The sequence below is a fragment of the Mugil cephalus genome, chromosome 15 (assembly GCF_022458985.1).
Source record: "Mugil cephalus isolate CIBA_MC_2020 chromosome 15, CIBA_Mcephalus_1.1, whole genome shotgun sequence".
NCBI lineage: Eukaryota > Metazoa > Chordata > Actinopteri > Mugiliformes > Mugilidae > Mugil > Mugil cephalus.
The window spans coordinates 9,527,355-9,554,495 of record NC_061784.1 but is presented as its reverse complement, the minus strand read 5'-3'; the positions used below and the strand labels follow the sequence as shown (position 1 = coordinate 9,554,495).

Below are 27,141 nucleotides of genomic sequence, written 5' to 3'. Positions count from 1 at the left end.
TACCCAGACAGAAGTTGGATACTTATTCATGAAGCGCCACGGATTGTAGTATATGGAGAAAACATGGATTTGTTGACTGTATATGTAGGATCAAGACAGTTTATAAAAAAAGAAAAAAAAAAGAAAAAATCTAGAATTTGGCTTAGATAGATTCTATTGATTTGTTTGGTCACAGTAGCTCAGTTGCACATAAAAATAAATAAAACTACTTGTAATAGTAAAATAAAATCTGAATGAAAATACAATAAATGCATATAAGCAAAAATGTGCAAGATAACTGTCCCAGTTTATCCATTTGTTTACCCATTTTTATGTCCTGTCCAGAGTGTCTTGCACTGCACTGCTTCCATTTTATATAGGTAGTATAAGACATAAAATCACACACCTTTTTAATTAAATCCAATGTATTTCTAGTGAAACAAAGCCATCTCAACAACTTTACCCCTAGGAGGTTTGTATTTTTTCATATACTGAAACAGTAATATACCACACCAGTGTGTATCTTAAATTCTTAGTTTTCGCTCTGCTCTCTATAGGTGGACTGCAACAAAGTCTCAACGTGCTCCTTTCGCTCCTCGATCGCCAACCACCGAAAAAAACAAAAGAAAACCAAAAACCCTCAGCTGTTTGGGTGCAGGTGAGCGCGGTCTGAGCCTGTGAGTTACAGTTTGTGTAGGCTGAAAGCATCTGTAGCGAACCAGAGGGTAATGCGTGCCTTGTCTCAGGTGGACAGCGGGAGGGAGTGTGTGTAGCACCCGGAGCACAGAGCTCTGCCAATTTCATGCTCCCCGGCGCGTACACCACTCGCCCAGGTGCAATGCGCTGTGAAGACGGACGGAGGATGAGGCATTAGGAGAATGAGAAGTAAACACAACTTCAAAATAAATAAATAAATAAACTGAAAGAAAATCACCTTTTGTTCATTCACATAGAGCGGGGTCTGGCTCAAAAGTGTAGCGTGGGAGTTGAAGACTACGGGAAGTTCAGATGTCAGGCGCTGTTGAATCAGACTTGCACGAACGCACGAGAGTTTCCAGCTTTCACCTTGTAGATCACCTACTGTAAGTCAAGAAGAATGTCAGACCCGAAGGCGCTGCATGAATTTAGGGAAATCCTGGAAGAATTCCTGTGAAATACAAGAGCACGGACAAAAAAAGGAATCCCAAAAAGCATTATAGTTTTATGGTTTCGGCTTTTCACACTCCTCCAAGGCCCGTTCAAAAATTCAAACCTTATTTCACGTGTCTCTGCTGTACGCATCCCTTTTTAGAGGCCCCTGGACACGTCTCCACTGCAGACCTTCCTGTTTGCTGCTCGTGTCTTTATGTGATTATGTGCTCTGAATCTGAAATCAGACAATGAATGCAACACAGAAATCTCAGGCATTATTGGGGTTGGATTAAAAAAAGAAAAAAAAAACAGTGGAGGGCATCTAACCATTAAAACACAGAATATAAAATGTGTAGGTGCGCAGAGGTAATTAGACAATATGTATGAGAAGTCCAACAAAATGGTGGTGGTCTCCCTGACCTTCAGCGGAGACACGTTCAGCTCTTCTTCTCTGCCTTTAGTCTGGTGTTGGGAAGGTGGACTTCAGTTCTGCCCGACTGAGATCTCAACCGACTGAGTAAAGGATGTTGCACTGCTTGAAACACCTTCGAGGATCATTTAAACAGAATGATGCCACGTACAACGCGTTTTGCTGCATTCAAATGCTGTGAAATTATCACGAGCCACGGAGTCAGTTCCACTGACAGCCAGACCCGCCGTAACGTAAATGTTGGAACAGCTGAGCTGGTACGCCAACGCTCATGAGCTCCATGGCATCACTCTTCTTCCTGGTTTGATTGTGCTGGTGGAGGTTCATTTAGTGTGTAATCAGGCTTATAGAAATCTGACTACCGGTTTCTGAGGCTCATAATGTCTTCTCCTGATCCTCTACAAGGGGACATGCTCACCTAGATAAGTGTCATGAGTTGCTATGCGACCGTTGTTTCCTTGTAACTGAAACAACTTGTATGTATTACTGCTTTCGCACTGAAAATAGAGCATTGCTGCGGGATTTTCTAAGCCACTGGGCTTTCAGACTGCCAGCAGTCACAGGTCTGACTTGGCAGTTTTTTTCCTCCCTCTCATACGTCATCGTGTAAACAACGCCATCATCACACAATTAACTGTGCTGGAACAGTGCGAGGGAAACAATGGACAGTATGGACGTCGTGCATTGCAACCTTAAAGTGTATGAACACAGTCATGTATTCACTATGGGAGTGGACCAAATCTTTGAGTTCTGAATGTGCAGCTCTCGCAGCCCTGGATCTTCTACAATGACAGCCTGACATGGCTGCCCGCTGACAAAATCAGTAAACGACAGGCAGGTACATCTACGTCATCAAATAATTTAGCTGGGGAGCTGAACCGCTAATTACTGTTGCTTAAAGGATAATTTGACCCAAGAAGAAATATTGCGGGAACTCTTTCACACTTCCAAAAAGACCTGTGACAACCCAGGACAACATAGGATTTTTGTGCAGTGTCATAGGGAATTCTAATTGGCCTTGACACTCAATATTGTATTTTTGTATCTGTGCCAAGTTTATAGAATTTCATAATGGACATACTAAACAGTATCATTTGGATAATAGAGCTGTAAAGTTGTAAGATGTAACAAGAACAGGAGAAGTTGCTCAGTTTGGCCTCACGATTGTGGGACTGGTACTTACTCGAAGAAAAGGAATAAGCACTTCCGGACCACAGACCTCTCGATTTCTGTTGAGTCTACCTAAATCCTGGCTGCCCAATTAAACAATTAAACTTAAAAAAGTTTACCCGCACCTTACCCACTGTATATTCATTCATCCCAGGCATCTTTTGTCCCATGTTACTTTGCCTAGTGCACTAAATGTCTTTGTATTTGAAGACATAGGCCCAAGGCTAATGATCCATGTCTGTCTTCAAATATTATTTTTTTATTTAAATAATAATTTAAAATAAATGTGTAGCACAATAACCTGTCATTCATTTATCTTAATTTTTATTTTGTGAGGGTGTTTATTTTTCACATGCATGCAATATATAGCCATATTTAACTTAATGTGCTGCCAAATTAGCATTTTAGCCCATGACCCTCCTGCTGGATAAAATTTTGGTCCTCCAATGAAAAGAATTTGCCCTAAATAGATGAGAAATGTTTTACTGCCCTAAGCTCACCCAAGAAATAAGAAAAAAAAGTCCTTTCACATGTTCTTACAGTTTCAATCAGTGTAAGTAATAATCTTATGGGTTTTTGAAAGGTCTGCTAGTACTTCATCATTTTCATCAGCCCAAAGGTAACCATCCAGGGTGGAGGAAGGCAGAAAGGCATGGTGGGAAAAGACGGATCATACACAAGCACACAGGCGGTGTAATTTGGCCTGGAAATCTGCTTCAAAAGAAAGTGGGCAGGCGCAGATCAGCAAATGTATTTTTATTTTACATTTACAAAACAACAAGAGTACAAAAAATTCAGTCCACAGACGTTTTTTTTTTTTTCTTTTTTCTTCCGTTTGTTTTAGAGGGAGTATATGCAAACTTTATCTCACAACTGCAGCAAAGAGTCTCTCAGACGGACACGGAGAGGGAGGGGTTACAATCAAACTTTCATAAAGCCTGTATGTCTGCTGGCACACTGAAACACATGGCTGCAGAGGAACCGGAGGACACATAGAAAAGTATGACATTCTTAGCGGACTACGTGGGTGCAGGGATCCCGGTGGGGAAGCGCTTGGGGGGGGAGGGGGGATGGGGCGGCTGAGGCGTCCTTCCGGGAGCGAGAACCCGCTCGTTTTGGCTTTTCCGACCTCCCCTCTCAACCAGCGAACACACTTTGTGCTTCATATTTTCTGTTGTTTTGCCATCACAACAAGAGTGCAACAGTAGTTTATGCTTTTCCAAAAAGTATACGTTTTGACAAAAAAAGTTGGCACATTCAAGAAGACATGTTTGTAGGTTGTACAACAGACTGTTTTTTTATGTTTGCTTTTTTTTTTAACATGTGTGAATTTTTTTTAAACTTTTTTTTTTATCCTCATAAATACAATATACGTCTCTTTCCCTGTATCCAGATCCCACAGAAGAACAGCACAGACACAGGTATTTACAAATGATGGGAGAGGATTGAACCCGATAGTTCTTAAATAATGACAGTAATACCGAAAAACAGGATGTAAAAGTCCATTGTTCTTTCTTTCACAGCAAGGCCATGGCAATGAGTTCCTACAGCCCTCGACTACTCCTCCATCCTCCTCCTCCTCCTCCTCCTCCTCCTGTTCAGCTCACTTTATCAGGGTGGGTAGATGACGATGGTACGCTGGCAGAATTATCGCTTGTCCTTATCTCATCTCCTGAAAAGAAAAAAAGAAAAAAAAAACATCACATAAGCACCCGTTCATGCTAATGAAATAAAATCATGTACTTAGTCAGTTCTGCGCACGAACGTGTTCCCCAGACACAGGATTAAAACATCAAATCCTAAAGACGGTCACTTAAAGTTGAGGCTCCTAAAAAAATTAAGTCAAAGTGAAAACTCTTAAAGAGAGAGAGAGAGAGAGTCTTCAATGTTTTTTAGGCCAAGGACCCTCAAACTGATGTAGATATTAGGTAGGGACCCCCTACCTACTGTATGTGTTCTACCTTAAACTCGGCTTAGGGCTATCTATAAATATACACTATTATCATAATGTTTCATTCAGTATTAAGCTATCCCTTATCGCTTTACTAAAATATGTTGGATTTGTGTTAATGTGCATTTAAACAAATGTAAATATGGGTGGGGAAATTAAAAAAGTATATAAAAATGTCTAATCAACCAAAGATTTTGAGACCCCACCTCCCCAGTTTAATTCACATTATTAACATCGAGTCAGGTTTATCATAAGTGCTACGCTGTCAGTGGCAACAACCTCTGCCTCTTTCCTCTCAATCTGGGTCCCATTTTCCTAGCGATGACCAAAATTGCACATTCTTGTACAGCAGCGAGTGGAGGTCGTTAAATGCTCCTTGACATTTCCACTGTGTTCCCGAAGGAGGCCCAACCGCTGTCAAGCCACGGACTCCGCAGCGGTTTAATGTAAGCATCACATTTAAATACTTTGTTTAATATTTACTCTTACGCGTCTTACTTTTTTTTTTTTAATGTATTTTTATATTGTTCTTTTATTCTATTTGCATTCCACTGTCTCCTTGCCCACATTACTTTACGGGAGCAACTCCAGCAGTTTCCTTGAGGGATAAATAAAAGTGACTCATCCAGCTCCGCTCCCACACTGTGGAACGCGATGGGACGTCATTCATGTCATTCTTGATCCAGCTGTGCAACAACTCACCTTTCTGTAACAGATAACTCCATCTTACTCATGTCAATGCTCCTCCATCCATATTATTGCACCTTATTTTTCCATCCTACACATATAGCATAGATTTACTTCTTGTCTCTGTTTCTTGCACATCTTGTACACCTTTTGCTTTACTATTTTTATTTTACTTGCACTTATTTTTAACTGATTCTGAAGCTGTATTTCTGTATTTCATGGCACATATCAGAAACATGAATTATAAATTGAGTGAATGTTGCTAATAAGACATAAAGCTTATGTGAGGATTTAGTTCCAGGCCTCAAAGCAGATGCGACAGCCCCAAGAACCGACCCCTCCCCCACACTCAGACTGACCGGCTGGGTCAAAGGCCAGAAGATAAGCAGCCAGGAACACCACATGAGGAAGAGGTAACCTAATCCAGGCTTCCTGAAGAAACACTCCAAACTTTATTGCTAAGGAGGCTCATGCTTTCATGTACCCCGGGAAGGTGTGAAAAGGCCGGCAAGGGTCAGTTAGGGGCAAATAGGGGGGGCTTAGGTGTTCTTCATCTCTCCACGGGGGGGTGACCTGGGGTAGCATGAGATACAAGGGAAGTCTGTTTGTGTGTGTGTGTGTGTGTCTGTGTGTGTGCACGGAGAGACTGAAAAGAGCAATTGTGTTTCGTGTCACTTTTACAAGTTCCTTTGCTACATTCCCATGTCGGATGTTTGTGGAGGACTGACCCGTGACGGGGCCATCCTTTCTCTGTCTCCTCACGCAGCCGGCTTTATGGTGATGCCTCAGGTTACAGGATTAAACTTAACAACTGCGCCACTAAAAGAAAACATCAAAGCTGCCACCGTAACCGCTTCGTATAAACCGAAGCCCACGTAAGGGGCCTGTTCAGACCGCGCATTGAGATCTAGCGGCATTTTTTTTCCCAGAATGAATGAAAGCAGGAGGTCTTGTAACGCAGCCCAGGACGCACTGCGTTCACACTGCAAAGGGAAACGACGACACATGCAACCCGGTCCACATCCATATGTGCTCAGTGATCGAATTTCTCAAACGTGATCTCAGGCCGTGATCTCAGCAAAACGATCTTTTTGTCTGCGGTTTCCCTTGACGTCGTGTCGAGAATTTCTCCATAAAGATCGATCCATTGCAAATGTTCGTGTCAGGCGTTCACACATTTGAAAACAAGAATCCGCACAGGCTCTGAATTTTTCTGTTTCACCCTGAGACCTGGATTCATAAAAGGTGTGGTTCGCAGAACGATCTGAATCTCTCTCTGGCAGAAATGTCCAAGACTTATGCGGTTTCACCCAAAAATCGGATTCGTGTAAACGTGGCCTCGGTTCGTCCTGGTGGTGTCCACACGTGTCTTTTACGTGACTGGATCACCCAGATCGGATCTTAATGCTACGTCTGAATGACATCCATCCTCCCCAGAAATGCAACTACGGTGAGGTCATGGCGACTGAAAGTCTCTCCAAAAGTTTGTCTGAAAGTTCATCCATGTTTAAGGCCACTGTTAAAAATGACGCTATAAATTAGAAGCAAAAATAACCTGAGTGGCAAAAAAGACAGCGCCGACTAGTGTTTGGGTGGCGTTGTCGCAGAGTGAGCGCACAACTATAAATGGCTCACACCGGCGTAGTCTACGTGCGTAGTTTACACCGCCAAGGTCCCGCAGTTCTATAAAAGCACCTTAAATTGGCCACCACAAATTCATTATGACAAATATTTTCTCTTCTACACTTCACCAATCAATACGTTGACTAACAACTGGTTTTGGTTTCACATTCAGGCTCCAGATTAGCTTCCCTTCCTTCAGAAATGGTTCCCGTGGCCCGCAGTCTGCCAACACAATGTCAAACATGCTAAGGGTTGTTCCACGAGCGTGAGACGCCCGCAGAGCTCTCCATTCAGCGGGCGCAGCGTGCTCGCCATAAAAGACAGCGGCTCGTCGTGAGCGAGCCTGCAGGTGGTGCGTTTAAAGGAGCGCTCCCACGGTGAAGTGGGCTCTCTGAAGAGCACTCCAGAGAGAGCAGTGGGCGTGTACTAACGTCGTTACTTACTGTAAAGCCTTCTGAGTACACCGTAATGGTAGATCTGTGTACATGAGAGAATAGTGTGTGTGTGTTTGATGATGTAGGAACTCTCACATATAAGATTACGTGTTTTAAGTAATGACATGTAGATAAAAGTAAACCCCGTGAACCTCTCCGTGGCAGGAATGGGCTTCCTTCCCATGCTCATGAATATCTTTGCATCTATTATTAAAACCATTTGGGGGGGAAAAGAGGAAGCTTATTTTATTTTATGCACAAAGCCACGGTGGTAAAATCCTTTAACAGAGCTGAATTATACCTCGTTGTGTTTCCTGGCTGAGTTGAGGCCCCGGGAGCCCGTAGAACCTCTGGATGAGGAGCTTCCTGTGGTCGAGCAGTTACTCGACATCTGACCCCTGGAGAGGTATCCGGCCTTACTGATGTACGGCATCGTCTCCTCGTCTGCACATGAGTGGATTGAGGAGAGGAGGGAGGGTTAATGGTTTATGCAGGCTTTTTTTTTTTTTTTTTTTTAAATTATCAGTGCATCTGGTTCTGTCTCTCAACTTGCTCCTTTGGTACACCTTTCTGATTTCCTTTCTGAAGTGAGTGACACATAGAAAGCATAAAAGAACTGAAGAGAAGAATGTAAGCTAAAAAAAAAGACAGACATGGATAGATGTAGGGTAAACACAACTGGAGCTAAAAATGGATAAATGGTTGAAAAATTATAAAACTGATGGGTTAAAATAGCTGCTTTGCTAATAGTTGTAAAAAATATATTGCATAAATATCGAATATGACAAATTCAAATGAACAGATAAATGGTTTTAAAGAAAATAATGACAAATGGTTTGAACAGAAAGTGAATTGCTTAATAACTGGGAGAAATTACTTTAAACAGCTTTTGCAACTAGTATTTGCGTAATAAGTATTACACTTAGAAAAGCTATAAATTATTGAAAAAACAACTATTTCATCAGTTATTTGTTAAGTAATTCATCCATAAAGAATAATCTGGATGACCCATATTTTTACCTTGTGTATACCTTTGTATGTGTCATATGACAAAATGTCACGAGGGTAGACAACTACTGTAGCAGGAACTAGTCGAGTTCCAGTTAGTCTCAGGAGATCAGTATCTGGGGCAGATCGATTTTTTAAATGATTGGATTGGTATGGGGCTCCAGTCAAGCCTGATCTTTTGTAGTTATTTATTTAGGTCTATTTTAATGGCCGCTGGCTGGTGAAAGATATGCCAAAAAAAATATTAGAGAGGGTTACAGAGTTTATGGCCTTGGATGATCAGACATATTCATCGTCTGTTAGAGTTTAGAGCTAAGGTACGAGTTGACCTCTCCTCACTACTCTACAGAGCGCTATTCCAATTGCACATGTGATGAAGGAGAATACAAGTTAAGAAACGCCTTTATGAATCTCCATGGTGGCAAACTGTGTTTATTTAAGATCAGATCAGGACTCAGATCGGTGGTACCGAACTGTTGGATCAAGGTTAAAAAAAAAAAAACTTGACTAGGGCATCGCAGGAACTGCCACAAAAGGCAGAATTGGGTAGTTTGGTGGGAGTTCATTAACTTTATCTATCTAAAACGGTGCATTTTCAAGCGCGCAGCTGAGTAAAGCTGAGTGCAAGGATGGGTGTGGACGGGGGATGAATTGCCTTTGCAGCTGTTGGGATCAATATCAATTCTAGAGCTGGGTACGGTCATTAGGTGTGACTGCCCTCTGGGACGACCATTTTAATTTTCTCTTTCAAATCGGTGGCTTTCTGCTTCAGAGAGACAAACGTGCGCAACCTGTGTTCTCATTTATGGTCAACAAGTTTCTGTGCTTAGCCGAGTTTCATATTGTAAAGTCAGTGGAGGAGAAAAAATGCTGCAATGCAGCATTAGGAAACGACACGAGACGGATACAGCAACGACTTTAGATTTCACTCTTTTTTGGAGAATAAGTATATATCCAATCTCTGCAAGGAATAAATATTTTAGAAGGCGTGCACGCTGTGTCCTAAATTTCATTCTTTTCACATTACACCCATTAAGACCAAAATGCCACAGTCAGAAAAGCAGTGTCTCACTGTCAGCGTGTCTTTGTCCCGAGCCTTTCCTCTGGTGGCTGTTGCTGCTGTACTCCCTCCTCTCCAGGGAGGACGCGGTGCTGTTGGCCTCCGTGCACCCCTGGGGGCCCTGCAGCCTTCCCTCGTCCGGTGGCGGCTCCGGAGGTGGAGGCAGGTCTAGGGAAAAAAAAAAAACACGCACGAAGAATGTTTGGAATGGAAGAAATCCAGTTTGAAGCGGGCGCTCGAGCGCCGGGTCCACATTAAAGACAGGTTTTATTTCACCAGGAGAAAAAATAAATAAATAACAAGAGCTTCTTTTTGTTTGCGCCGTCCTGTTTTCACAACACATAATTAGAGAGAACATACCTCCAGCTGTTTTCCTCCCGCAAATGAGCAAAGTTAAATAACCGCCAACCTGCTGTTTGTTAAAATGAGCGTACTGGTGTGCAGATCACATGCGGCCGCGTGTGGCTAGTTTTAAAGATTACGGCTTTACAGCGCGCGGCAGCTTCAGATTATCATAATTTCCAATCTGTTCTGCGCTTATCTGGTAAACATATGGCACGTGCAGAAAACAGAAAGTGTGTGCACTGAGATTATGACAGAAATCCATAATCAGGAAGGTTAGCTTCACAACTTGTCCTTTACCAGAGATGTATTCAAACACAGATGGTGTGTGTGTACGTGTTTGTGTGTGTGTGTGTGTGTGTGCTTGTGCACTGACAATGAACAATAGCTGCATTTAAAGCTGTAGCCTTCCCATTGTTCTAGCAATGATCCCAGTTTAACCAAGAACACAGCGAATCGAATGAATGTCAGTTATGAAAAGCAACATATTTGAATCCACTCACCTCCTTGTATATCTCTTCTGTACGCTGAGCTCTTGGACGCCTTTTTTTTCACTCTTGATTTTTGGTTGGGAGGAGTGCACGAGTCTGCTTGGGATGAGCGGCAGTGCACTGCAGGGGAAACGCAATGAAAAATTATCAATCGATACACAAAAAAAAAAAAAAATTGTTTAAATCGCGCTCTGCTTTCCCTTGTTTGAGTTAGGATGGCGTGCCTGAGCGCACCCGTCACTTTACCAGGTGTGGTTGTGCTGACATTGTCTTCATTCGGAGCGGCCCCCTGGCTGTGGAGGCAGCGATGGTCAGGACTTTGGCACTGCAGCGTGCCAACCTCTGATGAGCCGTGATGCTGTTGGCCAGAGAGGCTGGGGTTGGACTGGGTGAGCGGCGGGCTGGGTGCCTGGGGAACTGGCACCGGACCGCAGGGTAACCTTCTGCTATGGGAAGTAAGGGCAACGTGTTACTGGAGAGTGCAAATCAACGCAATCAGCAGCTATGTTCTCTGCTTCGTTCTTGTTTATGTGGATAATTTAACCCTCGACCTCTTGCTAACGATTCGCGGCGTCGCTGGAACATTGTAAATCAGACGCATGTGTGCAGTTCTGCCCCAGTAGGAGAAAATGATTGAGAGAAACAGCTGTTAAAGCAAAACAACAGCTACAGCGTCGACAGTTATTATTCACATGAGTCTATATGTCTATAAACTATGTGATAACACTTGCAGTGACAGGGCCTTATTGCAAAAATCATTAAAGCTGAAAGGCATGACTCAAATGTGAAAAGGCAAATAGGATACACATAATCCAGTAAGGGCCTGTTTACACCTTGTATTTAAGATCTGATCTAGGCTATTCAAGAGCAGGTGACTGGCTTTAAGGCTAATTTAAGGAGACATAGATGCTGTAACCTATGCACATGGTCTACACGGTGCTAGCTATTAAACTTTTGTGGCTGACTCTGTAAAAACACCACCCAAACACTAGCTGGCGCTGTGTCGTTTTTACCACTTCCTGTTTTCACTTCCTGATTCACTTTCAACAACAGCGACTGAAAAACGCCAAAAACCTGTCATAAATGTTTGCATCTCTGAACCTCCTCCAGAAATACTAAAGCGGAAACGCGCTCCTACCAAGCGGACCAATCACAGCTCTCGAGGCCTGCGTCTGCATCTTGGGTATGTGTGTTCACACTCGGCATTAATGCGCGTCTCCAGATCCGATCTCAGTTTAACAAACTGCATGAAAATAAATCCTGACTTCATCTGACATTTTAACAGCTGACGCCTCTGATGGATCAAGACTTGTGCCCACATTAGATTATTATTTGTTGACCTCTGTACAGAATTCAGAATCAAAACTCCAACCCTGGAAGTTTCCATACGCACAGTAATCTCTGGTAATAAAGTTAAATAAAGATACCAGTCGAACCGCTGACCTTCTAGTTTGTAAGACACCCACTCAACAACAGCCTTAGCACTAACATTAAACCCATAACAATGGTGCATTTCCTGATATTAACAAACTCTGACACACAGTGCTTTCAAAGACGACTGCGTAATTAGACAGCGAGCCTGCGTCCGTACCGTGACAGCTGCTGTCCCTCCAGCTGGTTGAGGCGGGGAAGGGGAAGGTCGTGGGGCGCTCGCGGCTCCTCGTGCGGCGACGGGGTGAGCGTGGCTGTGGACTGGTGGCTGTAGGAGGTGGCCGGGGAGGAGGCGTTGTTCCTCAGGGGTGGCGTGGGCCCGTCCTCGCAGCCCTCCATCAGATAGGTCCTCTCCGGGAGGGGGGGGCACCACTCCTCGTCCGAGCTGCACAGACAAGGACGAGCGTGGCGGCATGGTGACGAGGGCCTTATCTCCGTGTGGCGTTAAAAAGATATTATCAAGAGGAGAAGAGGCTTGTTTGTTCAGCCGTGCCTTCGAAATCCAGCCGGCTGCGGGGCTACGCAGAGATAAATGACGGCCTGTCAGGCTCAAGTTACGGGGGCCTCGGCAGGACGCTCACCTTCGGCTTGGGCGGGGGCGAGGCTGAATGATAGTTTTTACTCTGAGGTTGCAGAGAGTGCGGGCGATGAGGAACACGGCTAATTGTGTTTTGAGGGTGGAGAAAACAGCTAAATCAGTCAAGCAATTGACCATGGCTGAGATAATTGAGTTGTAAAGGCCAGGGGCATAAGAGCCGCGTCGAGCTCGATACTTAATGTGCCACCTCGAGGTGATGCAAAGTGTAAGCGATGATGCGGCGGCGTAATGCTAATTTATAAAGATGTGTGCTGCTGGTCTGACTCACCCCAAGTCCATGTCCTCGTGCTCTGCGAGCTCGCTGTCCTGCTCGCACTGTTCCAGCTCTCCGACGGGGGGCGGCGGGGGCAAGGCCTCCATCCAGGTCAGAGACGGGGTCTTGACGGCCTTACCCATCGCCTTCTGCTTGGGCTTGCCTACGCACAGAGAAACGGAAGGGATTCAAATGAGGAAGAGGAAGAGGAAGAAGTTTCATCACGCCGAGTATAATTTATTTACGCTTTTGAAAACACGTCAATGCCAGAAAGTAAAAATAAATCTTTTAAAATGGGGAAAAAAACACGAACGATTTGCATTTCTTTCAAAATGGACTTGAAAGGTAAACTGATTATGAAAGTAGCGGGTGATTATTTTTCTCTACTGATGAATTCATTAACTAATCTAATGAAAATAACCCCGGTGCACCCCCCCCCCTCACCACTGCAGCGGTCCGGCTGTGCATACTGAGCCCCGGAGGGCCCCGGCTGGGTGATCCAGTGCCCGTCGTCCTGCTGCTCGCCGCCGTGGCCGGGCGCCGGCGTCTGGTTGGTGAAAGGCATGATGGAGGTGGAGGCGTAGGGCGTGGGCGAGCTGTGCTGGGCGTAGGTGAAGCTGTGCAGGTCTTCGCTGGTGGCGTCGATGGTGCTGTAGATGGGGCCTTCGGTGGAGCCCCCCATGCTGTACTTCTCCGTCTGATTCAAGTAGTTGGAGATGCCCGCTTCTGCGCAAAGGGACGGAGAAGGTGTTAGGCGCGGCGTTCTCGTTCGCGGAGCGCAACAAACCCAAAGCAGGCGGCAGCTACCATTGTAGTATCTCTCCGCCGTGTCGTGGTTGGTGGTGCAGCAGTTAACGGCCTCTTTGCCGCTGTGGACCAAGTTGGTGGTGGGCCAAGAGTCCGCCAGCCATGGGTAGTTGCCCATGTTGCCTCCGAGCACGCCAGGCCTGCGGAGACACGCTGGCATTAATTTAAGGCACGGTGCTACACAGAATCCAGACTAGCAGAGAAAAGAATAGCTGCTCGTGTACAGCAACGAAGGATTTTTTAACATATAGGCGAAGGATGTGAGGTGACACGTCAGTTACCTTCCATTGAGTCCTGGTCCTTCTCCATGAGGGAAACCAACTAAAGAAGGCAGAGAGAAACAAAGAGCGATGAGGATGGGTTACATTTTTTTTGTGTCCTACTTTGCTTCCATTTTCTCTTTTTGTTCAAGCTACACCCAGTTTATATTTCCCAGAGTCAGCTGTCCTCATTTCCGCAGAAATGTTGTCTGATCTCCTCGCTTGGAAAAACGTGTGTGCAAATTCTTAAACAGAGACGTTTCCCGTCAGGTAACGGAGCTCCACAAGCTGCTGCGGTAAACAGACTCACTGTAAACTACAATAGGACTTTATGTACGTACACGCACGCATAGATGTACTAAAAAACAACTGGAGCCCAGCTTTAATCTATGTGGGAATTAGGCTTGCTTTTATTTGAAGCGTCGCACCAAAACGCACAAAAAACGCATTTGCATATGAAATGCCATAATCTGGCGACGATCCGAAATCCACTCCCACAAGTTATGTGCTTTCACACTTGCAACGCATCATCCCGTGCGCATAAATTCCCCGACCTGCCGGTGTGTAGGCGAAGGAGGCCGTGTAGTGGCTCAGCTCCTTCCTCTTCTTGCGGCGGCAGTAGATCCAGACGCTGAAGCCCATGAGGATGACCCAGCAGGCCCCGCCGATGCCCGCGATGAACGCTGGCTGCTTGACCACGTCGGTGATCTGCTCGGCCAGGCTCACGCTGCTCTCCTCGCCGCCGTCGCCGCCGGGGCCTCCTCCACCTGCCACCGAGGGCTGTTCAGCTGGCAGCTCTGGGGGGGGAGGGAAGAACGAGATGAGACGAAGCTCAAAATGACACGTGCCAGCGATTGTTTTATCCGTTGTGTGCATTTCACATTCCAGACATATGTAATCTTCTACTTCATAGCAGCTACTTTGGTCAGAAGCTAGCTTGATTAGAAAAGCAAACATGCTAATATGGTTAAAAGAACAAACAATAACAATGGTGATGTTTTTTTTTTCTTCTTGCAGAACAATAACTGGTTTTGCGTCTCCATCGCCTCCCACTCTCATTCTTCCAGCTCCGGACTCACTGATGAGGATGGACACCGGCTGACTGCGAGTGCCGACGCCCGCGCTGGTCACCGCCGCCACCTCCACCCGGTAGAGCGTGCCCGGTATCAGGCCTTTCAGCACCGTGGACAGCGTGTTGCCGTCCACCGTCTTGTTGATGTAGTATCGAGTCTGGTTATCGCCGCCGCTGCCCACGCACCAAACCTGTTGGGAGATTTGCAATGCAGACGTTTTTTTACGTTTTGACCACCCCCGAAGTTTACATTTCCCTTCACTGGTGAAACTGTCAAAACCACAACGAACATACGTTAAATACTGAGCAGTAGCAGTGGACTTCTCTAAGTTTGAATGAACACGTCAGGCTCTGGAGATTGCACCTGTTGTGGACAGTGTGGGTTTAATAAGATGTCCTCAGCAGCCTTATTATTTTCTACTTTTACCAGAGGTTTTGTGTGAAACAGAGGGAAGCCGTGCATTTAGCTCGCGTGTCGAGGTGTGTTTACCCTGTACTCCTGGATGATGCCATTCTGCATCTCGCTAGGTGGCGGCTCCCAGGAGACGCTGATGCCGGAGCTGTTGCTTAGCTTGGCCGTCGCCACTGTAACGGCTCTGGGCGGTGCGCTGGGGACTGGGAGAAGTGAAAAGAGAGAGGCGTCCTTCATATACAGTAATTTCATCAGCACGCTTAGAGCGTATTGACCACAGTAATTATTAACAAGTTTCTTTAAAAAAAAAAAAAAAAAAAAAGTAATAGCCTCAGGCAAGAAAGAGAAATTCAAGAAAGTGACTTGCACCGAGATGGGAAATGAAGGTTCATCGAGGGCTGTACGAGTTAAACATTTTTTATTCTGGCTTTAACTAAACTACTCCGATCCAGTCCGCGAGTGCTGATGGCAAAAACAATCTACTCCCATGCGCTTAATCTGAATCACCCAATATAAACCCGAGGCTCCAAAAGTGGTACTGCCGAATATAATGAAAAGACTGACCAACACAAAGGATGTAAATTGCAGATGATGTAAAATGAAACCAAAAATGAGTCTAAGATTGGGTGTGGTGTCATCCAGGCTAATGAACAGGCCCTGCAGTGTCAAACAGATCCTAGCTCAATTTACTTTGAATCTCCCCCCGTAGCGGTTATGTTTCACCGCACTTATTTATTACCTTCCTCCGCGGTCCGAACCAGCAACGTCCGGCTGTCCCTGCCCTGGAACTCGTCAAAATACGGGCGGATCTTTATCTCGTACTCGGTTCCCTTCAGCAGGCTGCCGAGGACGGTGCTGCGCTCAGAGGGGGAGTTGATGTCCTGGAGGAGCCAGGTTCCCCCGCTGGGCCGGTAGAAGAGGCGGTAGCCCTGGACATACTGAGACTGACGGTCGACCTGAAAGAAAATTGAGGTCAGCGTTGAGGGGAAATGAGAAAAGCCGAGCGAGATGAAGTCAAAGAGTAAAAAAATAAAAAAATAAAAACTCCCTTCCCCAACCCTAAAATAAAGCCCTCAAAGCACGCACAGTCCATGATACTCGAATGGAGGTCGTCGATGGCGTGACGGGGTCCTGGAGCTGGACAGCGACCTCGCCCAGCTCCCTCTGCACTTGCCTGTGGTCCACCCCCTGACCTGTAGGACTCACATCTGAGGAAAAAAGACACATATTCCAAATCTAACTAGTGCACAATAGTGAGGTGTTTTTAACGATGCGCCGCGTGTCTCGCCGTGAGAGGCTGCAGACTGACCCTGAGTTCTGACGGGCTCGGAGATGGGGCTCGGGTCACTCAGGCCGTAGGCGTTGACGGCTCGGACGATGAACAGGTAGATGGTGTTGGGAAGGAGGCCGGTGATCGTGTGGGTCTCCATCTTAACCAGGTCGGCCACGGTCTGCCACGTGCTGCCCGCTGATTGGCTGGAAAAGAAGTGATGGAAGTGTTTTGTGTCAACAGCGAAGTATCTAGTGTTGAGCATTTCACTGATATTACAGATGGACCTACATTTATTTCATAACAAGCTGCTACTAATTATCACTAATTATCACTAATTTCCTCAGTTTATTGACAGACACAACTCCAAGAAAAAGCCACGAGATAAAAACAAGCTAATTGAAACACATGTTATTTATATATATATATATATATAAACTAAATCCTGCTCCAAAATGATAAGCAGGCTCTTCGCTAAGTTAAGAAAAATATTCTTACACTTAAAGTTGTGGCACTCAGCAAACAAATCTATGTATTTGAACAGATGCTATGGTTTTCATCACACTGGATGTATTACATTTAGAATTTCTAATAGCAGCCTATTCAGTTCAACTCCCAATAAACTTATAAAACTATGACAGCCTCAGCTGTTTGTTTGTTTTGTATTACATATTATGTTGGGAGGATGGAGTCTGATTCTCCTCCGACTGTAAGAATACTGCCTACAGCACACATATAAGGAACTGAGTAGGGTTAAGGTTGTCAGCTCTAATTGTTCAAATTGTATATAAATGTGGATAGGTTAATATATAACAATGAAACATATTTTTAATTAGTTGCATGTATTGCAGTATGTAGTAAAATTTGTACTTCATGAGCAGAGAACATATGTGTAGCTACACAATTAACCAATGCACGGGAAAGTCTCCAGACGGGGAACTATTTTTGGCCTCCCTTTAATATTTCTTATCTAGCATCTTAACAATAGCAGATGTGAGCAAAGTTTCCGGCTCCAGACAAGTTTGTGTTTGCTGGAAGATCTTCAAATTATACAATTTGCTGTCCTGATGAATAATGTAATGGGGCTTGTAAGAAGGCACAGCTGCCAAGAGGAAATGAGGGCATGTTCTTGGCCTTGTGGCACTCCCACAGATGCATCATCCCACCAACGCTTAACCGCGTTCCCTCTTCCTCACGTCTCTCCCCTTTACTCCGTGAATTTATTGTCACCTTGGCGTAGAGAGGCAGCCACAAAGACCTCCCCAACCATTTGTTTGACACTTTTAGATGTCCCCCAAGGGTATTGTGGGGGTTCGTGGTGAGCTAGCTGCAGTCCTGAACTGCAACAATTAGACCAAAGAGGAGTACGACTCATGAATACTCAAGTCGCATCTTTGGGAGGGTGCACTAGATTCAAGGTAACTTTGTGAAAGAGAGGCTCGGAGTTCATGCAGTCACGCACAGGGCTAAAATTAATGAAGTCTTAGCAGGAGGATGGAAAGGCTGCCTATGCACATTAAATAAACACCATTAGAGAGCGTATATGCACACATACACACACGAGCCCCAGCCCTCGCTCCTCTCAACGCTCCTGCAAACAAACCTCAGCACCTCAGGCAATGAAATGTTATTGCAAACATCCCAGCGGTCCCCTCCAGCTGCTTTACAAAGAATCACTCTGCGTTATTCGGAAACACTCCTCGCCGCCATGGGCCAGGGTGGACGTCTGGATCTGATTAAGCTCTGCCGGTGCACACCTCTTTATCGAATTGGAAGGACACATTTCCTCATAACGCTGCCTATCTTCATCTCGAGGCCTCCATCCATCCGGAGAGCCGCCCATCCTGCTCGGCCCAATCTATTAAGGCCCTAATTGATCCAAGATGGACGCTGCCTCAGGTGACATCACCTGAAGGTTTCTGATGGGGGGTCCGTTCGGGTTCGAGGAGGAGCTGGTTCACGAGTGTCTAAGCGTCAGTGTTTGTTTCGCTCATCTGCATCATTCATTCGCGAGTTCTTACTAGGGATGAGCATCAATAAGATTTTATTGATACCGATGCCATTATAGATTCGATTCTTGAAATTTTGGTCTAGAAAAAGGAGGCGTTTGTGGTTTTGCGTGAACAACATAATTTTTGTGGAGCTTCTAAACAATAGATAAGAGCTTGTGTAAGTAAACAAATAGGAAACTGGTCACTGGATCCCCACTAGCACTGCTGAGAGTTAGCGATAGCTGCACTTGTTGACCGGAGATTGTCAAACACATGGCACTCTCAGTATTTAACGCCGTGCGTCTTCTACAAATGCTTCAGCTTGTTGTTGGTGTTGCTGCCCTTGCTTAAAATAACGAAAATAAAATAAAGCTGCACACTGAGCAGTTACAGTCCCTTTTAGCAAAACCGCTTTAGCCTCTGTCATTGAGTCCTCCTTGTCATCACCTTAGCGTCACGTGATGTGAATAACGTGTTTTGATCAGTCAATGGTTTTGATGCAATGATTCTTCTTCTTCTTTCATTTTATGGCTGTTGGAAAACAACTTTTAGGTTCATCCACCATCTGCCACCATCTGGCCTGGGACGTAAAGATTTGGCATGAAAAGAATCAATAAGGACGAAGACTAATGATATCAATGAGTTGAACCAGTTGGAATCAATTATCGATGCCCATCGCTAGTCCTTACTCAACAAAATTGCTCGCTACTACTTTGTATTCTATCATTTTCCTGTGAATTCCATCTTCTCTTCAAGCTCTAATACTAATTAACAAATGCTGGAGCTGGATTCACTTTTAAGAGCTTCCACATTACGTCGTACGTCGAGGAGTTCCAGTGACCCAAAATGACCGAAACGGGAATGCGGATAAACGATGACGATGCCAGGCCAGACTTCTGCGAAACTCACCTGAAGGCCTCGATGATATACGAGGTGACGGCGGCTCCCCCCTCGTGGGCGTTGGGTTGCCAGGTCAGAGAGACGCTGTTCTTCGACACATCTGTAACTATGGGTTTGTGTGGCGGACCCGGCAGCTGGAAAGGCTCGGTGGCCTGGGCCACTGACTGGTCTGCGCTCTCTGGATGTTGAGTTTGGGGAGAAAAGAGAAAAAAATGTAAGAGGAGGGGAAGTGGAAGAAGGAGGGGGGGCACATTTCATTATAACATCTATAAAGCCCCCAGCGTTATCGTTTCATTATGTCCTCCGCGCAATCCTGCTAATGTTGACTGAACATTTGCATCACGGTCCCCACAGGCGGAGCCCCTCACTTCTAACAGACTTCACAATTCTGCTGTTAGATCCTAACTAACCATTACGATGCTAATAGTCCAATAACAAACTTAGGTGTCATCAGAGCAGCTTGTTAAGTTGTTACTCCTTCATTTAACGCCGCTAATGAAAACTCTACTGCTTAAAATATTTTCTACAGTAATGGCTTATGGGTTGGAGAGGAAATAGAAAGGGCATAGCCTCACAGAGCACTTCAACTGATGATGTGCTCCGAGCTGCAGCGGCCGTCGACGATACTTCACAATTACATCCTAGATGTGGGCATTAGCATATTTTCACATTCGCTTATCCCCTTTTGCTCTATCGGTCCGCTCAGTAACAGCCTCGGAACCAGCAGGGGTTAAGTGCTTTAATTATTCTCGGCTACTTGTTTCATGTAAGCATATAAATAGTAACTAGGAACAACACCTCGCCTCTTTGACTCTTTTACAAACACGCAGTTATCGGACTCATTTATAACGAATGATTTCGGGGCTCCTAATTAAAACACAGAGGTTACGCAAATGAATAACATTTCAAATAGAAGAGGGTACTTTGCTACATAGAAGTTTTCTCCTTAATCACGTGCAGTGTCTGTGTTGTTGTGCGCTGTCATTTCCATGCGTTTCAATCACGCGGAGACAATTTACCTTTGACTGTGAGGACTCCACTCCAACTCGTCTCTCCGCTGGAGCTGGAAGCCAGGCAGGTGTAAACTCCAGAGTCCGTTTCCTGGCAACAGTGAAATGTGTATCATTAGTTTAGTGCACGCGCGTGTGGGTGTGTGTTTGCGAGAGAGAGAGGGGGAGCGTGATATTATGTTAATGCATCCATTACCAGTGATTGAGACTAAATGTCATATCTCTCCAACCAGTGTGTCTGTGCTCAGAATACTGAGCAGCGGGAAGAGCTACTACGACCAACACAAAGCCAACCAGGTGAGCCACCCTCCTCTCCACTTTCACATCAAATAAAAAAAAAAAAAAGTTTTTTTAGTATCGGTTTATGGCAGCTTGCTGCTCCCGCTGGTGCCAATATACACTCGGTTGCCAGTTCATTAGGTACACTAGTGCATTCCAACATCAGTCCTGCATTAAAACCCCATTCCTGACTGTTGATGTTGAAGGGTGGTAATTCAACTAGACCATCATGTTGGAGGATGCAGGCTCTGGTGCTGTTAAACATTAAAGCATACGTCTTCAACAGAGGGTCCACAGTTTACTGCCCACACAAATTTACATTTCTTTAAATACACATTAACATGAATCTAACATGTTTTAGCAAAGGGATAAATGGAGGCAGAAGACTTTCAGTCTTTCAGTCGAGACACTAGTCGAGACCTGTCAATCTAAAAGCCTCCTGTACACGGTAGGCCCCGCCCCCATCACTGCTGAACCAATCACGTGGCTGCCAATTGTGTATACCAGTCAGGTATGTTTATGTTTACAGCAGTTGCACAGCCACCCTACTGTTGCACGTTTGAAAAAAAAAAAAAAAAAGAATATTTTAATTTGTGCATTGTTTGAATAGTTTAATAAATGAATGCAAAATGATGATAATGATGTATATTAATAAACAGCCCTAGGCCAAGTTCAACATAGAACACATATATTGTGTAGGCGGGCCCTACTTGGCCTGAAAAACATTGGAGACCCCTGCATTAAAGTGTTTCTGTGATAGGAACATGTCTTGGTACAATTCAGTAGTGCTACAAACAGTTAAATCAGCAGCTCTCTCACTCATATGATGTGAATGTTATAACCTTTGTATAGATAAGACTGGACTGTTACACCGATCAGGCAGAACATTATGGCTATTTTGTGACGTATCCAAACGTTTGGACCTGGCATTGTTTCATGGCTGCAGCCTGACACAGACACACACACAAAAACAGCACAAGGTGTTGACCTGGCTTCCAAATTCACTAGATCCCAAAGTGACCAACCCACAGGAGGCCCCCACTAATAACGTCCTGTCGGCAGACAGACAAGACAGGACACCCTCAGAAGGCCCATGTCCATTCTCTAATGAGTCACAACTGTTTTGGAGGCACAAGGGAGACCTACATAAAATTAGGAAGGTGGTCATAATGTTATGCGTGATCAGTGTACATTAGAATGCATTTGTCTCCACTCGTTCACCTAACGGACTGGCAAAGTGCGTGCGTTCAAAATGTCTCTCTGTCGATTTTATTGTCCGATTCCGGCACCATGATTTCTTTCCAGAAGAAGCGTCTCACCCCTGCAGGCTTGAAACCCACAGACCTCGTCACCTCTCTGAGCACGTACTGCCGGCAAGAGAGGCAGAATTACTGGTGCGTGCACAGATCTGTTGGCTGTTAGTTGTGGGAGGTGAACTTTAAAAGCACATGGGGCCACACAGTGATGCAGATTGGTTTCATTTGCACGCTTCCAATCTGAAGTGACACGGTGCATGTGAATTAGTTTGCCCCTTGCAAATACATTTTTTTTTTTTTTATTATTAACATTTTCATCACATTTCAGCAATGAATACAAAATAATTTTTTGAACCTAATTGGTTCACTGTAAAACGTGAAACTACTTCTACTGGCCATCAATTATTAGTAACTGCATATGAAAATTTGCATTCTCATTTAACTAAAAATAGCACCTGCTTCAATCAGCTGCTTCTACTTTTTGAGATGTTGTAATTTTTTTTTTTCCATAAATGATATTTTCCGAGTGGACCTATAGGAAGTCAAAACTCAAGTCAAGCTGGTGGCTTTTATGTTGCTCATCTGATTCCTGCACAGCAGAGGAGGGGTGTTAAAGCAAGGATCAAAGGACAGAATTTTAATGACCAGCTAGAGGTCTAGAAACGTCTGAGGCACCAGTCTTTCTACTCAACAGCTACTTAGCATTCTGGACAGACTATGAGCAGATGTAATTAAGAGGTGTGTGATGAATGTGCCTCGGTGTGTGCGTGCACATGTGAATGCTGGCTATTAAATTTTGGGGGAAGCGAGCCAAAAGCTAGACGGGCTGTGAAATTGCTTACAACAGAGGGAGATGTTGGGGGTCTGTACGCTGGGGAATCTTTCAATACGACGCTGAGGTAGCAACAACAGGAGGTAGCGGTGCCTCTGAACATGTTTTTAGTCTGAAAGCCTCATCACTCCGGGTCGTTCACTCGTTTCTTTCTTTCTTCCAAAAACTTCAGAAGTTTAACTGCGACTTGAGACGTAAGTTTGAGCTGAACTTGCACGTATAACCTGGTAAATGTCACGCGCCCCCAGCAACTTCGAGGAAGGTTTACAGGACAGTGGTGAGACCAGCGATGGGTGATTAAGAGACAGCGGCTTTGAGGAAAAGACAGGAGGAAGACGTGGAGATGGCAGAGCTGAAGATGTTGAGGGTCACGTTAGAGGGACGGTTCATGTGAGATGTTTCAGAGATAAATTTACAGAGGCCAGAATGAGTTGGTTTGTTCAGTGGTTGATGAGGTCATAGCCGCCAGGCAGGAGGTCCAGAAGAAAACCAGAGAGGAGGTTTATGAATGTAGCGAAGGTAGGTAGTGTGAGAGAAGAGGACTTAGACGATAGGGTGAGATGGTAGCAGATGATTCACTGCGGCAAACCCTGAAGAGAACAGCCAAAGGGAATAAAACAAGACTAACAACTTCAATGCGTGCAAGCAATAAACCACGAAGATGAATGTAGTGTAATGAATTGGAAAATCTCATGATTAGCCACATTAATCTAATTAAACGGGTCTCAGTGCAGGTTCTTCACAGGTCCCAATGAGAAGTATCTTCCTATAAGCTGTTCCACAAATGCAGATGCATGTGCACGCCACTTCAAATGATGGAAAATAATAGTAAATTCTAGCATTAGCAGCAACTGCCTACACAAGAAAACCAGTTGGCAATTCTCCTGTTGCCACTCCAGACCAGAGTCACAAACACAACCAGGAATGACTTCCCCCACACTTCCCCGATGGGTGGGAGAGGCTTACGACAGAGAGGGGAAAGCTGAGAAAGTGAGGGCTGTCAATTTTCAAATTCTGCCTACCCCAGCACTAATGCAAAAAAGGAAGGAATTATTTAAAGATAATGGCACTGCAAGGTCTATAGAACACTTATGTGTTTTTTTAATAGTCTTAACACCACTTAATTTGTGTCAATTCGATTTGTAGTGCATGATGAGGGCAAAGGGACGAACTGTATTTAATGCTCTCCACCTGGGCTGGCTCTATAAATAGCTACCCGGTCGCCCTCTGCGCGTGTGTGGCTGCGCAGGTGTGTGTACGCTCTGTACTTCATCGGTTTACATGCGGGCCCACAAATCCACCGCAAACACAATCAGCCTCCCTTTATTCACTTATTCTGTGAGCACAGCCCATATTACTCCCATTGAAAACCTTATACATTATGCAGTGGATGTGTGCAGCAGAACTTATCATGACTAATGCCTCGCTGATTGCCGGGGACGAGCCTGGCCGTTCTCCTCTCCCGCACCTGGGGGCCAGCTCATCAGTAACACTGACAGAGGAATTACTCAGGCCTAAGTGGCTTGTCAGAGCGTCCTGCAGGACGCGGGACAGGTGAGTCTCTGTCCCATCCGGCGGCCTCGCTGCTCCGCCTTTCTCCACGGGGCCTGACCTTGAGTTGACCTGTGGGCCGGCTGATGCCGCATCTCAGCGCAGGGGGTATAAAAAAAAAAAAAAAAAAACAGGTCCCCAGATGGCAGTGTTTGAGCGGCGGGTGGAGGGAGAGGACGAGGGGGGTAAACAGCCGGGACACCTGACTATTAATCAAGGCCGGCAGCTCTGGGCGCCGCGCGAAACAGATTGCTGAAAAATGGATGAGGCGAGAGGAGAACAAGTGGGAGGAAGCCGCCAAACTTATAGAGGGAAAGCGTGAGCAATTATTTATTAATTTGCTATAGTTTGATCAAATCTTTGACATGTAGTTATTTCTGCAATGCACTTCCAGCCAATCGGAGTGAACCGTGGTGCCTTTTCTTCCCCCCCTTTGGTTTGCTCTTCGCCTGCTAACTACTGCATCAGTATGGGTTTGAGCCTCCTGCACAACAGCATACAGAAGATAGCAGATCGTATTCTGGGTGGATGTGGAAGGGAAATCTGATTACCCACTGCACGACACATGTACTGGGATGGAAAGTCAACACGTGAACTCGATTTCCTGCTTTGACGTGATTACGCGTTTGGGTTCTTCCGTTCCCCTACCCTCTTTTCTATCTTGCAGTAGCTGCCCCCACACTAAACCTCCACCCGTTTCCAACCATTTAGCAGCTCCGCACACACACACACACACACACACACACACACACACACACACACACACACACACACACACACACACACACACACACACTTCCCGTCTGTCCAGGATGTCTTGGCACCGGAGTGAGGGACAGCGGTAGTGTGTCTCTGGCACAGATCCCAGGGTAATGGCATCTCCTCATTGCCAGGGTACGGGAACAAACAGACCATCTGTCCCGCACCAGGGGCCCAGATGAAGCCGACTTATTTATACTGATTATTTCAGGGTTAAGTGTGTTTCATGAATGCTGATTTCATTGTTTTCCTGTCTTGGCAGTTTGTGTGTTGTACTTTGACTTTGATGTTAAGCTCACATAAAAAGATATTCAGAGAATTTATAGAGCTATCATATGTGTCATTGATGTCTTTTGTCAAACTAGACAATGGCAAGACTGAGAAATTAAAGTTCATTTATGTATTAATTTTTATCAGATAATGGTAATTAGATTGTAATCTACAGTGTAAAGGAAATCAATGATCCAAAGCAAGAAGTAACATAAATGTACAGATAGGTTAAGAAGCCTGTACCTTAACCCTAACCCTAACCCTAGCCCTATCCCTATATCTCTAATCCCTTATTTTAAGAGTACTGTAAGTCAAACTGTGACTGTTTACCAAAAATTTTGAAAGTGGCTCATGGGAGTTTCCCTATTCTTTCTACAGGTTTATGTCCAGGATCCTCATAGTACTTTATGGCCGGTGCAGGGATCTTGACAGTCGTGTCTTTGTATGAAATGTCTTGAAAACTGTCGGATGGATTACCATGGAATCCAATACGGACACGTTACAACCCCCTCAGGATGAAATGTAATAACTTTAATGACCCCCCTTTTTTCTCCAAGTACAATTAACGGGTCAAATATTTGCCCGGAACAAAACTAAAGACATTCCCATCCAATCAGCCCCGGTTCTCCTTTGTGCAATTTAGCAAAATGTTTGCAGAGCATAATGCTTAAAGTGAGTGATTACACCAGATAAACATCAGCACGTTCGGTGTGGGGTTGGTGCCAGTGTTGCCTGAATGGCTATAGATTTCTTGTGTCGTTTTCTGATTTGATAAAAGCTTCTGCATATCAATATGAATGATTCACTGCAATATGACTGCGGGCTTGGATTATTTAACTAAGCGGCGGTCTGCAGCAACTCATCTCTGATCAGTTTAGAATCACTGACGACGAGATAGTTTCAGATGAAACTATTTCTACAAGCAATTTTGTAGTCTTCTCTCTAAAGTCCAAGGCCATAGACACCATTTGTTTTTATGTTTCAGATCAAGCTGAACCGAAGTCTACAGAGGACTTCAACATGGTGTTTGACAGCTTCAAATGGGCTCCAAAGCCTGCACACTTCCAAGCTGGTGCTCTCAGCTGTCAAGTCATTCCCTTTCATTCCCACATGACATGAATGTAGCATGAAATGTACTTTAGGCTCCCGTCTCCCAGCTCTTTCTGCTTCTTGACTCTCACTCCGTCTCCTGCTCCTCCTTCTGTATCGCTCTCCCTCTCACTCATCCAGTCCTCACTTACACTGAGGTATGGAGCATTTAATTACAAGTCTCAGCGATCGTTAATCATTGAGAACCCTCAATCAATTAATGTGCAAGTCTCCTGAAGTCTCTGCGAGGCTGCAGTGACCTCAGGTGCTGCTTCGCAACCCAAGGGGGAATTCTGGGCAGAATGGATTTCATTAGCAAGGAATAAGACCGAGCTAACGACTGCTAATGGCCTCACATGCTCATTATCATGGTGATCACACCTCACCACTCCCCACAGCTCCTCCTCTCATAAAAACTCATCATTTGAGTCAAAAGTGTCCTCGCTTTAAATGCTTTATACCTTCCTGGTAATTAAAACTGTTGTTTTATCGTGTGGATTGCATTTATTCTGTGTGAACTGCGGCTCATTTGATCTGATACAGAAGATTGTGAACACCTTCCAGTTCAGTGGAAGGTGGGATGAGATGTAGCCACACAGAAAAGTTGCGAATTCAAAAATCCAAATAATCTATGTGTAAATAAAGCTGTCCATTAGTCTGAGATTCCATAAATAAATAACTTTGCTTCCAAAGAACACCAGCATCAAGTATTAAAAGTATTAAAAGGAGCAGCCGCCATAAGTAGTACTATATTCCATTTTTGCTAAAATGTTGCTTTAAATCTACGCACTGGGC

General features: G+C 44.9%; 1 protein-coding gene across 4 annotated transcripts in view; it reads right to left on the bottom strand.

The window, feature by feature from the left end:
• Positions 1–3,490: 3,490 nt before the first annotated feature.
• robo3 (roundabout, axon guidance receptor, homolog 3 (Drosophila)) overlaps positions 3,491–27,141 on the bottom strand; it is a 149,579-nt gene continuing 125,928 nt past the window's right edge. Inside the window, exons 11-28 of one of the 4 annotated variants that reach the window (XM_047607191.1) lie at positions 20,320–20,401; positions 19,310–19,478; positions 16,449–16,615; positions 16,226–16,347; positions 15,879–16,095; positions 15,218–15,342; positions 14,735–14,918; positions 14,210–14,452; positions 13,677–13,716; positions 13,396–13,535; positions 13,033–13,314; positions 12,604–12,751; positions 11,898–12,122; positions 10,553–10,752; positions 10,319–10,426; positions 9,486–9,641; positions 7,707–7,849; positions 3,491–4,382 (exon numbers count right to left, since the gene is read on the bottom strand). In XM_047607191.1, the coding sequence (XP_047463147.1) occupies positions 4,371–4,382; positions 7,707–7,849; positions 9,486–9,641; positions 10,319–10,426; positions 10,553–10,752; positions 11,898–12,122; positions 12,604–12,751; positions 13,033–13,314; positions 13,396–13,535; positions 13,677–13,716; positions 14,210–14,452; positions 14,735–14,918; positions 15,218–15,342; positions 15,879–16,095; positions 16,226–16,347; positions 16,449–16,615; positions 19,310–19,478; positions 20,320–20,401 (2,763 nt within the window). In that variant the 3' untranslated portion in view covers positions 3,491–4,370. The remainder of the gene's footprint in view (positions 4,383–7,706; positions 7,850–9,485; positions 9,642–10,318; positions 10,427–10,552; positions 10,753–11,897; positions 12,123–12,603; positions 12,752–13,032; positions 13,315–13,395; positions 13,536–13,676; positions 13,717–14,209; positions 14,453–14,734; positions 14,919–15,217; positions 15,343–15,878; positions 16,096–16,225; positions 16,348–16,448; positions 16,616–19,309; positions 19,479–20,319; positions 20,402–27,141) is intronic. The other 3 variants (XM_047607192.1, XM_047607194.1, XM_047607195.1) reach the window with 3 other exon arrangements.